Genomic DNA, 13,288 nt, shown 5'->3' with positions numbered 1-13,288 from the left:
ACCAGTGATCCAAATTGGTACTGGACAGACTAGATTACAGTAGCTTTAGGGACAATTGGAGTTGCTTTCTTGTTGCATTAAATAAATAATGATGGGGCTGGATGGTGAAGGATGCCATCCAGCCCACGTGGCTCTGCAACCTCCATGCAGCCGGCGAGTTCCAGGCCCAGGTGAAATCACTCACACGCAGGCTTCAGGAAGAATCATCTTTATTTATGCCCTAGCCACCACAGGTGTGTGGCCTATGTCAACCTTTTAAGCATTCAGCTATATTTTGCTAGCCCTGCATCTTATCTCCTGTTAGCCATCTTCCCTTTGGGCTCCATGCGGCCCAAAGATCCAAAAGCCAGGAAGCCAAGCCGGGCCAAGAGAGAAACGGCAAAAGGCCCGAATCCCCTGGTTCAGAGGTTTATCTATCCTTTTCCAGACCCCTCCCAGAAATGGGAGGTCTTGCAGGTAGTTACACCTATTATCCGGTTCCCAAAACTCCTCCCAGATATGGGTGGGTCTTGGGGTACACCACACTTTCTGTTTATTTCCTTCAAGAAAGTATGTTTATGGAGGGAACACTTGATTATATTTTCTGAGAAGAAAGCAATAGATCAAATAAGTCTGAGAATCTCTGATGGCAAAAGCCAATTAATGCAAACAAAATCTACTGTGGCACAGTACTGCCCATGGAATAGTTTTGAATATGATCTGGTGTCAGCATTCAGCACATTCCTAAATGCTTTGGCTGTGTGCCTGGGGTCACTAGATTTAAATGACAAAAAAAGATTTTAATTACTATATTTATTTTTTTTATTTGTTTTGGAGCCACATCCAGTAGTCCTCAGGATTTACTCTTATCCCTGAGTTTAGGGATCACACATGGCAGTACCCAAGAAACCAAATGGTTTGGGATCAAATCCTGGTTGAAGGCATGCAAGTCATGCAGTATTAAAGGTCTGCTGTAGTATATCTGTATTCCTTCTCGTTTTAAAATCCTCTTGTTTTGTTGAGGTCACATTTGTTGATATAATGGTTATTAGATCTGGGCACGCCCAGGAATTGGACTTGGAAATGGACTTGAACATGTCCCTATCCCTACCGCTGTGCTACCACTTAGGCCCTTTCCCTTCCCTTCTTATTTACTTAACTTTGATGGTTTGTTTCTCCTTTTTCCTAATTCATAGAATCTTGCTTTAACCTAACCACCCAGAATGTGTATTCTCTGCATGCACCTGACATAAATTTTGTTGAAGAAAATTTAGCAATGCTTCTAATACTCCTCATCTAAAATAGCAATTACAACATTCTGGAAAATAACTTGCATAGACTTTTCAAAAATGTTAATGTCAAATAATGAAAGTCTGAAAAAGATAAGAAAAAGAGAAGAAATGAAAGAAACCAAGAAACCAACACAAAGATCTCTTTTTAAAGAGGCATTAGTTTTTAAAGCAATGTGTCAACCTTGATAAGTAAACAAAACACACAAAAACAAAGAGAAACAAATATGTCCCTTGGGCTTGGAATGTGGCCATTCATAAACTGTATGCCTGTAAGATGAAAATAAAAAACAATCCTAAACAAAGGTGTTCCTCCAACTTCCTCTTTCCTTAAACCTCTTATTTTAGTATGTAAAAGCCCACCTAGATTACTTGACCTTCCCCCTCCTGGTATGGGGAATTGGTCTGAATAAAGAAGGAAGTTCTGACTTTTTGCTAGGGCAGAGAGAGCAAAAGGACAAGGATGCTATGTTCAATCCTTTCCTGACTGGCTTAGAATTATTTCTTCACAGCCACCCTGCATCATCAGACCTGGCTACATGGCATTTAGAAATATAGTGCCTGGGGTGGTCTCATAATTTGTGGATTTGAGGGGGTGTTGCTCCCCTCCCCTTAACTTGTGGATTTTTATTTTACATATGCCTTGCATACAGGAGACTTGGTTTTTTTTTTTATCTAGCACACACATGTTTACATATATAAAGACACAAATTCTCAACATGAATTATAGTATCAGTCATTAAAGTCCCAAGGGTTATCTTAATATAAAAGAATGCTGTTTCAGGTCAGAAAGATAATACAGCCAGTAGGGTACTTGTCTTGCACACAGCCAATCAGGGTAAAATTCTCAATATCCCATATATACCAAACTTTTGAGCAACGATTTAGACCTTATTTTTACTATCAGTCCCTGCAGATAGGTAAAATAAGACTTATAGCCATTAATCTGTTTATCAGAATTATTTAAGAAAAGGGTACTTTTACTAAAACAACAATGATAACAGCTTGTCACAACTATTTATAGCTTTAAAATAGTTGAAGCTATAAATTTTTTATATTTATAGGTTTGTATAAGTTGTAGTTGAATATATCGTTTGGCACATAATAGATCTACAAGATTTCCATATTGCCAAGTAACCAATCATAAAAGTAAGATAAATGAAAAAAAATTGCCCTAGAAGCATAGGTTTATTGATTTAAAAGGGTTGTATTGGGCTGGAGAGATAGTACAGTAGGTGGGGTGCTTGCCTTGCATGTGGTCCGCCTGGACTTGATCTGCAGCACCTTATAGGTTTCCCCCAAGCATGGTCAAAAGTGATCTCTGAGCACCATTGAGTGTAGGCCAAAACAAAACAGTTCTATTAATTAGAATTTCAAGAGTGGAGGCATGAAGGAGGTACAAACTAGTAAAAAAGAAAATTTGTTGGAAGAGTATCAGAGGTTTGCATAAGCTATAGAAATCCTGGCCAAAAGGAAAGAAATGGGGTAATGGTTTTCTGATATATTTTGTTTTAAAACATCAAAGAAGCATAAGGCTAAGTAATTAAGATTCTCTTTTCATCTTTGTCCAACTTCATTTTTCATGGTGAATCTGTTTATGTTTTAAGATTTTACAGACTGGCCTGAAAAGATAGTCCATGGCCAATCTGGGGCCGTACCGCATATGGGTCCCTCTTTCTCTGCAGTGCCTTCAGGACTAAATAAACCCTGAGCATAGAGACAGGAGTTGCCTTGAGCACCACTGGATGAGGTGCAAACATAAAAATATTTTTATAGATAAATATAATATAAATCAATAAGCTCTATAGCTATTTTTTCTTATTACAACGCTATTGTTTATACCAATTTCCTTCAAGTTACATTTATTTAGCATCACATTGTCCCTTACATTTACATTAACAATTTGACATAAAAAAATCTCACTAGTGTGATCTTTTTTAATAAATTGGTTTATTGTATAGCAAAACCAGATCAGATACAAGAGCAGTAATAAATAAAGATAGTTATTCCACAAAAGTTGCGTTAAAAATATGCGGGCTGGAGAGAAAGCATAGTGGTAGGGCACTTGTTTTGTATGAGGTAGGCTGGGGGCAGACCCAGGTTAGATCTCCAGCATCCCATATGGTCCCCCAATCCTGCCAGGAACAATTTCTGAGCACAGAGCCAGAAGTAAGCCCTAAGCACCAGTGGGTGTGACCCAAAAACCAAAAAATAAATAATTAAAATAAATAAAAAATGCAATTACAGTTCTGGTTTGGTTATTTCTATAGAAATGTGTTTATTTATTCATTAGAAATAACATTTTTATACATTTTTACCTACAGCATTTTCATATTCTGTTATAATTATTTTGAATATTTCCTACTTTAATACTAAAGTATTTAAACCATCTTTTTTATTATCATTTGGTCTATTCCTCATGCTCTGTTTTAAACATACAAGTTCAAAAATTTGGGGAGAGTCAGAATTTTTTAATAATATAGCATTTAATTAAGTTTTTAGTGAAAATATTCAATATTAACTCAAGTAAACTTAATATAATTCAACTTAAGTTTTGAAAACACAGATTAAAATTAAAAATGATCCAATTTTTTGTTTTGTTTTTATTTTGTTGTTGTTGTTGTTTTTGGTTTGGGGTCAGACTCAGCAGCACTCAGGGGTTACTCCTAGCTCTAGGCTCAGAAATCGCTCCTGGCAGGCTCGGGGGATGCCAGGATTCGAACCACAGTCCTTCTGCATGCTAGGCAAACACCCTACCTCAATGCTATCTTTCTGGCCCTAAAAATGAACCAATTTTATATAAAAATTGCTATGTTACATTTTCTGTAGTTACTTTAATTGAAATACACACTTCCAGAAGTTTTATAACCAATCATCAAAGTAAAAAAAAAAAAAAAAAAAAAACTTTGTGAATGCTGCTAAATTCTTCTCGGAATGTTGCTTAGTATCGCTGTACAAAATTCTAATCTTTAAGCTGAATAAATTTGGCAAATAGTTCACTGACAAATTGGCATTCAAGTGGATGGTTTCTGCTAACTGGAGTACTTCCAAACAGGGAGGGAAAGACTGAAGATAACATATGAAGACCAACTTTCAGGAAGAGATGGCAGAGGAAAATATGAGAAGGAAGTGATTGGAGAGGGAAGAAGAAACCCAACACTATTCGGCGGAATGGAATTTCAATAAAGGCATTAACAGTGTCACCTTTGGAGGCAGCGCTCTTTTTTATCAGAGGTGCAGTCTTGGAGTCAGCTGACAAAAAAAAAATTACTGGATTAATAAATTTAACGGAAGTATCTCCTCCCTGCATATTGTAAAACCCCAGTACCTTTGGAATACCCCTTGAGCATCCTAAATTAGTTTGCACCCAATGTAATAAATTAAAAATCCTAATCTTATTAAAAGTTAAGGACCAAATTATCTTTTACTTATTTACTTTAGAGATGTTTCGCTCTTCTCTCCTCCCAACTAAAGTTGGAAGGTTTAGTAAATGCTGAGATACATTTGAATTTCATATGAGCAGAATCAATTTCTCCTCCTCTTAGGAACCTCCACCTTTCCTGTTCATACTTGGGGCACGGGAAGGAAGGGACTCATTCTGGAACAGTGCTCAGAACTCAAAGCCATGAGCTGCAGTGCTCAGGGACTCTTTGAATCATTTGGAGGCTGTACAAGGGCTTTTATTTGCAAAGCAGGCTCTCTACCCCCGCTATCTCTCAGCCCTAAAATAATCATTTTAGTTTAAGTGGATCCTGAGGGTGTCAGTCCCTTGTTAGAAGTGGTCTGTTCATGAGGGAAAGGAGAACGAACCTTGGTTTTTGGGCTCACTGCTGGGGTCCTCCACTCTACCAAGTAGGTATGAGACCTACAAACCAAGAGATAAGAATCACAGTAACAGCACCCATAATAGCAGGCAGTCCTTTAGATATAGGATGAGAGTGTGTGCTGACGTCCCAATGTTTTCTAGAGTGTTTTTTATTGTTGTTGTTATTTGTTTTTTTGAATTTTTATTGAGACCATTGTGAATTACAAGTCCTTCATAGTTTTATTTTAGGCACAGAGCAACAGTGAATTAGGGCCATTTCCACCACCAATGTTGACTTCCTTCGAACCAACGTTCCCAGCATGCATCTATACCTTCAGATGCATCTATACCTCCATCCTAATCCCCCTGGTCTACCAGTCTAACAGGTCCATTTTGTGTTTAGCTTTGTTGTTATTTTTATGGGGTGTGGGGCACCCGGCAGTGCTCAGGGCTCACTCCTGTCTCAGCAAAGGGTTCACTCCTAGTGGACCCTATGACCATATGGGATGTCGAGGATTGAACCCAGGTCAGTCAGATGCAAGGCAAGCGTCCTGCCCTACCCATTGGTCTATGGCTCTGGCCCAGAATTGCTATTTTCGATATGGTAGGAGTTCAATAAATGGCCATTGCATGCATTTGTAGGAATGTGAAGAGTTAAATCAGTGGAGATTTGTCATTTTCAGAAACACCAAGAGATGATTTATTTTAAAATTCAAATAATTAAAAACAAATAATTAAAAAAAAAATAAAGCCAGAGCAATAGCACAGTGGGTAAGACGTTTGCTTTGCAAGAGGCCGACCTGGGTTTGGTCCCTGGAATCCCATATGGTTCCCCCAAACCTGCTAGGAGTAACAGAGCCAGGAGTAAACCCTGAGCTCTGCAGGGTTTGCCCCCCCCCCAATAAAAAAATAAAAGCAGGGGCTAGAGAGATAGGAGAACTGTAGCCAGGAGTAAGCAACTTGAGAGAGAGAGAGAGAGAGAGAGAGAGAGAGAGAGAGAGAGAGGAGAGAGAGAGAGAAGAAAGAGGAAAGAAGAAAGACAGGAGAGAACAGAGTGGAGAGAACAGAGTGGAGAGAGGAGGAGAGAAGAGAGAAGGAAGAGAAGAGAAGAAGAGAAGAGAAGAGAAGAGAAGAGAAGAGAAGAGAAGAGAAGAGAAGAGAAGAGAAGAGAAGAGAAGAGAAGAGAAGAGAAGAGAAGAGAAGAGAAGAGAAGAGAGACAGGAGACACAGGAGAAGAGAGAGGGAAGAGAGGAGACAGAAGAGAGAACAGAGTGGAGAAAGGGGGGGAGAGAAGAAAGAGAGAAGAGAAAGAGTGAAGAGAGAGAAAGAGAGACGAGAGAGAAGAAAGAGAGAGGAGAGAGGGAAAGAAGAGAGAGAAAGAGAGAAGAGAGAGAAAGAGAAGAGAAAGAGAGAAGAGAGAGACGAGAGAGAAGAGAGAGAAGAGAGAGGGAGAGAAGAGAGAGAAAGAGAGAAGAGAGAAAGAGAAGAAAGAGAAAGAGAGAAGAGAGAGAAAGAGAGAAGAGAGAGGGAGAGAAGAGAGAGAGAGAGAGAGAGAGAGAGAGAGAGAGAGAGAGAGAGAGAGAGAGAGAGAGAGAGAGAGAGAGAGAGAGAGAGAGAGAAGGCCACCCAAAGTCTGCAGGCTGGGGACCAACTTGCCCATCACTCCATCACTCGCCAACCACCGCGCCCAGTGCGTGGGGCTGGATCGGGGAGTGGCGGCCTCTCTCTCCCTCTCCCCCCGCTGGCCCCGCGCCGGCTGGGCCTTGGGGTGCAGGGGTGCGGGTGCGCGCCAGCCGGGGTGCGCAGGGGAGCGCGCGGCGGGGCGGGCCCGGAGTCGGACGCCGTCGAGCCTCGCGCGCGGAGCCCGCCATGGCGCACCTGTGGCTGCTGGGGAGCTGGAGCCTCTGGGGGCTCCTCCTGGGCGGCGCCGGGCCCCGTGCAGGTAACGCCGAGGGGAGAGGTCGGCGCAGCACCGGCTGCGGGGCCCCGGACACCCCTCCTGCCTGGGACGGTCCGGGGAGCAGAGGCGAAACGTGGGGAGAGGGTTGCAGATTGGATTCTGGAACCCCATCACTGAGTCCCTAGTGGGCCTTTGGTCTATGGGGTGGGGTCCAGTCTCCCTGGGGTGGGGAAACGCTCTCCCCCCACTCCCTGTCTCTGTCTCTATTTCTCTCTTGTTTCTCTCTGTTTGTCTCACTCCCTCACTGTCTCTCTCCTCTTCTCTCTCCTCTCTCCCCACTTTCTTTTATCTCTTCTCTGTCTCTCCTCTCTCCTTTCCTCTCACTTTCTTCTCTCTGTGTCTCTATCTCTTTGTCTCTCTGTCTCTCCTTTCTCTCCTCTCCTTTCTCTCTGTATGTCTCTCGGTGCCTCTCTGTCTCTCTGTCTCTCTCTCTCCCTCTCTGTCTCCTCTTTCTCTCTTCTCTGTCTCTCCTCTTTCTCCACTTTCTTTTATCTCTCCTCTCTGTGTCTCTGTCTCCTTTCCTCTCTCTGTTTCTCCTCTCACTTTCTTCTCTCTGTCTCTGTCTCTTTGTCCCTCTGTCTGTCTCTCTCTTCTATCTCCTCTCTTTTCTCTCTGTATGTCTCTGTGCCTCTCTGTCTCTGTCTCTCTGTGTCTCTGTCTCTCTCCACCCCTCCCTGTTTCCCTAAGGGAGATCATCTCCCTGTAGGACTGACTGGAAGTGGGTTTTTGTGGCGGGTGTCAGTCATTTCCAGGGGCAGCTGCCCTGTGCCTTCAAAGCAATACCCAGGAGAGGCCTGTCGGGACAGATAAGACCAGAAATTGGAGTTGAGGGCGCTGATAAGGCAGGATGAACCTGAGATAGGCCCAGAGCCGCATGGTCCTGGAGATTGGATCCAGCTGTCTCGCTGGAGCCTCTTGCTCTTGGCAGGGGGCTACCTGAAGTTTCGAAGGTGTCTGAAGCCAGGACCTCGTGTAAATAAAGCTTTGCATGTAGTTCTTTCTAGAAGCAGTTCATTTCCCCCAAGGTTTGCATATTTGCTCTCTCTATTAAGAGCGAGTCTTTTCTGGATGGGGCTATGAGGCTGGTTGATACAGATTTGCCCCCCCACAATGTAGGGTGGGGAAAAAGAGGGGCATCCATCTTTCTCTAAGCTACCTTGTGGGGTGATGGACCTTATCCTTTCCTTTTGCACTTTCCTATCCAACCTTGCAGGTGGGACTATTACCCAGTTTTCTATCTCTAGGAACCAAACAGCATTTGCTGCATAAAAATCATTGGACCTTTACATTTAGAACTCACTAGCCTCAGAAGGTCAAAAAGATTGCATCAATTCTTTTTTTTTTTTTAATTTTATTGAAACAATTGTGAGGGGCAGGAGAGATAGCATGGAGGTAAGGTGTTTGCCTTACATGCAAAAGGACAGTTGTTCGAATCCCAGCATCCCATATGGTTCCCTGAGCCTGTTCACGAATAACCCCTGAGCACTGCGGGGGTTATACACCAAAGGGGGGGGGGGAGAAACAATTGTGAGTCCTTATAGACTATACAGAGTCTCTTCATAGTTGAATTTCAGATATAAAATGGGTCAGGATCTTTCCCACTACCAATTCAACCTTCTTCCACCAATGGACCCAGAGTGCATCCTGTACCACCACCTTTTGCCCCCTGGCCTGTCAGTCTGACAGGCCTCTTTATGTTTAGGTTGTTAAAGCTGAGGTTCCTTGATTTTATTATCGTTGACTTTGGCTTGGATATTTAGTTCTGTTTCCCCACCAATGGACCTGAGATCATTTGGTCCCTCGGCCCCAGACTTTCTCTATTCCTTCTTCTTAGTTTTATAGAAAAACATGGGGGAAACCCACAATTCTTACCCTCAAGGTTTTTTCTATCACAAAAAGATAATTTATCCTTAACACCCAACATTCCTCTTTGTACCTGTTTGTTCAATGCCTTAGCTGTGCCCCTTGGGGACCTCTTTAATGACCCGTTTCTCCCAACTGCTTTTTCCTCTGCATCGTTTGCTGCTTTATGGGCTGTGAGCTGTAGTTGGTAGAAATTAGGGAATTAATCCATGATTTATGTTATAACAAGGCTAGAATAAAGAGAAGGAGCAAGTTCTGTAACACCAAGACAATACTTGGAATCAAGTCAGTGGGTATTAATTAACCTAATGACTCATTTCCAGTCAAGTCAGTTAGAAGCAACGATCTGGTTGTGTGTATATTCAGTTCTGTATTCTTCATGATTTTTATCTTACACTCTTGTACGTAGAAGTGAAATGTGATGCTTGGAGTCAAGTCCTTGACAACTTTTTCCTCTACTGTATCTTTCTAGATTGTTCTAAAGTAGTTCCCAAAGTCACAGAAATAATACCCAAGTATGGCAGTATAAATGGAGCAACGAGGCTGACTATCAAAGGAGAAGGTAGGGTTGCCTTTATTATTTTTATTTCAAAAAGGTGCTTGGTTGTAAAATACTGTTTCTCATTTAAATCTTGTGGTTTGTTGACTGAAATAACTGTGATTGTGAAGAACTTTTATTGGGAGCACAGAGCAAGACATTGGGCTCAGACAACTTAGTATGACTGAAGCTTGTAGTTGGTCTTATGCCAGGATGCTTCATGGGTAAGGTCTTTTTTTGGGGGGGTTTAGTTTTGGTTTTTGGGTTACACCCAGTGAAGCTGAGGGGTTACTTCTGGCTATGTGCTCAGAAATCGCTCCTGGCTTGGGAAACTATATGGGATACTGGGGGATCGAACCACTGTCTGTCCTGGGTCAGCTATGTACAAGGCAAACATCCTACCCCACTGCACCACGGCTCCAGCCCCCTGGGTCAGGTTTTTCTGTTTTTAGGTCAAAGGTTTTTCCTTTCTACTTTCTATTTTGCTGTGCCTATGCAAAAAACAAAACTGCCACACACACACTTTTTTTATAGTACTTTTTTTTTTTATCTCTGATCTTTTAAATTTGGGCTCCCACCTTTTTCATAGAACCTTGGGGCACGAATTACTTTACCACATATTCCCATATTTTTTTTTATAAAACTAAGAAGAAATGAATAAAGAAAGGCTGGGGGCCAGGGCCCAAATGGCCTTAGATGCATTGTTGGGGAAACAAATAAGGACAGAACTAAATATCCAAGCCAAAGTCAAACTTTTAACAATCTAAACTTCATAGGCCTGCTATACTGGCAGGCCAGGGGGCAAAGAGTATAGGATACATTTTAGGTTCATTGGTAGAGGGAGGTTGACATTGGTGGTGGGAATTGCCCTGACTCACTGTATATCTGAAATTCAACTATGAAGAATTCTGTAGATCACAATTGTTTCAGTAAACAACAACAACAACAACAACAAAAACTTAATGATTTGAAAAAGAAATCCACTAGAATTTTTTTCTCCACTTGACCAGAATAGTAATCCTCTGTTTTCTTTGACATCTAATGAGTTCTTTAAGTTTTATTAAGTTGATCACTTGCATTTATAGTATACTTATTTGTTTAACCCCAAGTTATGGACTATGAGTTTAAAGTTCCAATTCTGTTAGCTTTGTTCTTAATGGACTTTTCCTATTTATTTTTACATAAAATAAAAGATTTCAGGGTGCTCTAGGATAAAATATTAGTAAGAGAGTATGAAGAAAAATTGAGTGGTAAGAAAGGAGGAAGGAGGGGCAGGCAAGGTAGCGCTAGAGTTAAGGTGTCTGCCTTGCAAGCGCTAGCCAAGGAAGGACCGTTCGATCCCCCGGCATCCCATATGGTCCCCCCAAGCCAGGGGCAATTTCTGAGCGCTTAGCCAGGAGTAATCCCTGAGCATCAAATGGGTGTGGCCCGAAAAAACAAAACAAAACAAAACAAAACAAAAAAAATAGAAGAAAGGAGGAAGGAAATTGAATTTCCTTAGATAGTATCTAATCTCTATATCAACATATGTTTCATCAAAACATGGGTATATATGTATATATATAAAGTCATATATAACTTTATACTTGCCCTATTTTGGGATTAAAACATGGTCAGCACAATATATTTATTGAGCAATGGTTCTATTATTAAATGAAAATATTTAGTTTATTAGCCATAGGCTTTTATAATCTGATGATAGTAAGATATTAATTTTGAAAGATGTGACCGAAACATTTAAAAATGTTAACAAAGCTATTATTTAGTCTTTAAGAAAAAAACTATTTTTAGAATATCTTTATCCAGGGGGTCGGAGAGAGTATAGCACAGCAGTAGGGCCTTTGCCTTGAATGCAGCCAATTCAGTTCGGATCCTGGCACCCCATATGGTCCCTTGTGCCTGCCGGAGCAATTTCTGGGCACAGAACCAGGAGTAACCCCTGAGTGCCACCAGATGTGACCAAAAGCCAAAAGCCAAAAAAAAAAAAAAAGAAAAAGAATATCTTTATCTATAGTTCTCTTATAATGTAAATTGTTAAGATATGGTATTCAAAAATTATTGATTTGATTGTGACAGAGATTTACGTGTCATAAAATAAATGCCCAAATTTAAAACAAAGCAAAGCAAGAACAATAAAAACCAATCAGCTACTTCTGTTATTGTTTATTTTAAGATCTAACATTTTTCACGGCCAGAGAGATAGCATTCAGGTAAGGCATTTGCCTTGCATGCAGAAGGTTGGTGGTTCAAATCCCAGCATCCCATATGGTCCCCGGAGCCTGCCAGGAGCGATTTCTGAGTATAGAGCAGGAGTAAGCCCTGAGCGCTGCCGGGTGTGACCCCCCCCAAAAAAAAAAAACAGAAAAAAAAAGATCTAACATTTTTCTATCTAGGATTTATAGCTGAAATTTAATTATATAGACACAAATGAAATCTGGTTGTAAATAGGAAAAAGAAGGTTTTTATTTTTCAGCCACTTTGAAAGAGCATCCTTTAATCTAGCCACAACCTTTGCTCTTTTGCAATCTCTCTGGGGGCTATTAGGCTCAGGAGTGATAATATGACTTACGAGATTATAACATATAGAGCACCACATATCTCAGTGAATATGTAGTTTCTCATTAGTCCCAATGCATCAAGCTGTGGTGGAGAATGACACACTAGTTGACTTTTGTTTGCATTATAGTACTCGCACCTCCATCCTGATGGATCTTCCTTCTTCTGCTTCAACTGTATTCTCTGAGAGACTGAAAAATATCTAGGGGTGCATTTTAATCTGAAGCTGAGTCTAAATACTGGTTCCAAGAAATTTGGGGAATGCACGGTTTATTCAAGGTTGTGTATAAAGCAATGAATACACAAAATGTATCACAGCTCCAATTAGGACATGAACGTGGTACATCTGGTACATGAGCACTGATTATTTGGAGAGACCATCTGTCGAATTTATCAATGCTGTCCTCATTCTCGTGTTGAGAATTACATATAGAGCTGATTTATTATTTCCACAAGAGCATTTTTGAAATAGAATCATATGAGCTACAAGATTGCCTAAATGTTGATTCTGTATGCTTTTTCAAATTTGCTTTATTTGGACAGAGGGCTAGATAGAGGATTAAAACAGAGGCTCAGATATTTTCCTTGCATACAGTCAACCCTAGTTCAACCCTAAATCCGCATATGGTCCCCTGAACACTGCCAGGAATGGTTTCTGAGCACAGAGCCAGGAGTAAGCCCTGAGCACATCTGGGTGGGGGCCCTCAAAAACAAAAAAAGCTTTAGTTTTGTAAAAGTAAAATATATAAAGGGTTAGAAAATGTATGCCTCTCTAAGTATGCTAAGTATATTTGTCTAATTATATTTACATTTTCCCCACTCATAAACAAGGTGCTTTGCATGATGGATTCATATGATTTAAATCATATGATTTTCATGTATTCATGCTATATATATATATAGTTTCCAATAATGCTTTTTATTAAGCAGTACATTATTATGACTTATTTACTTTATTTAACTTATTTAAGTATGACTTATTTATTTATTTTTGGGCCACACCCCATGGTACTCAGAGGTTACTCCTGGCTCTGAGCTCAGAAATTGCTACTGGCAGGCTCAGGGGACCATATGAGATACCAGGAATCGAACCCCATTCCATCCTGGGTTGGCTGCATACAAGGCAAATGCCCTACTGCTGTGCTAACTCTCTGGCCCCTAAATGTTTTTTATTTAAACTGAAAAAAATATGTTTGGCTAGAAAGTGAGTTCTTCGAAATTCCATCCTCTTGAAAGATCACTTTAATATTTTGGTGTATCCAAAGGACTTAGTTATTTCCTCAAATAATATTGATCAT

General features: G+C 40.8%; 1 protein-coding gene across 1 annotated transcript in view; it reads left to right on the top strand.

Annotated features, from left to right (window-relative positions):
• The first annotated feature begins 6,942 nt into the window (after positions 1-6,942).
• The window catches only part of PKHD1L1 (PKHD1 like 1), a 187,918-nt gene continuing 181,572 nt past the window's right edge, over positions 6,943-13,288 (top strand). The window contains exons 1-2 of the mRNA XM_049772942.1: positions 6,943-7,015; positions 9,369-9,458. Coding sequence (XP_049628899.1) covers positions 6,943-7,015; positions 9,369-9,458 — 163 coding nt within the window. The remainder of the gene's footprint in view (positions 7,016-9,368; positions 9,459-13,288) is intronic.

The sequence above is a fragment of the Suncus etruscus genome, chromosome 5 (assembly GCF_024139225.1).
Source record: "Suncus etruscus isolate mSunEtr1 chromosome 5, mSunEtr1.pri.cur, whole genome shotgun sequence".
NCBI classification, from domain to species: domain Eukaryota; kingdom Metazoa; phylum Chordata; class Mammalia; order Eulipotyphla; family Soricidae; genus Suncus; species Suncus etruscus.
This window is presented reverse-complemented; position numbering and strand designations above follow the sequence as displayed.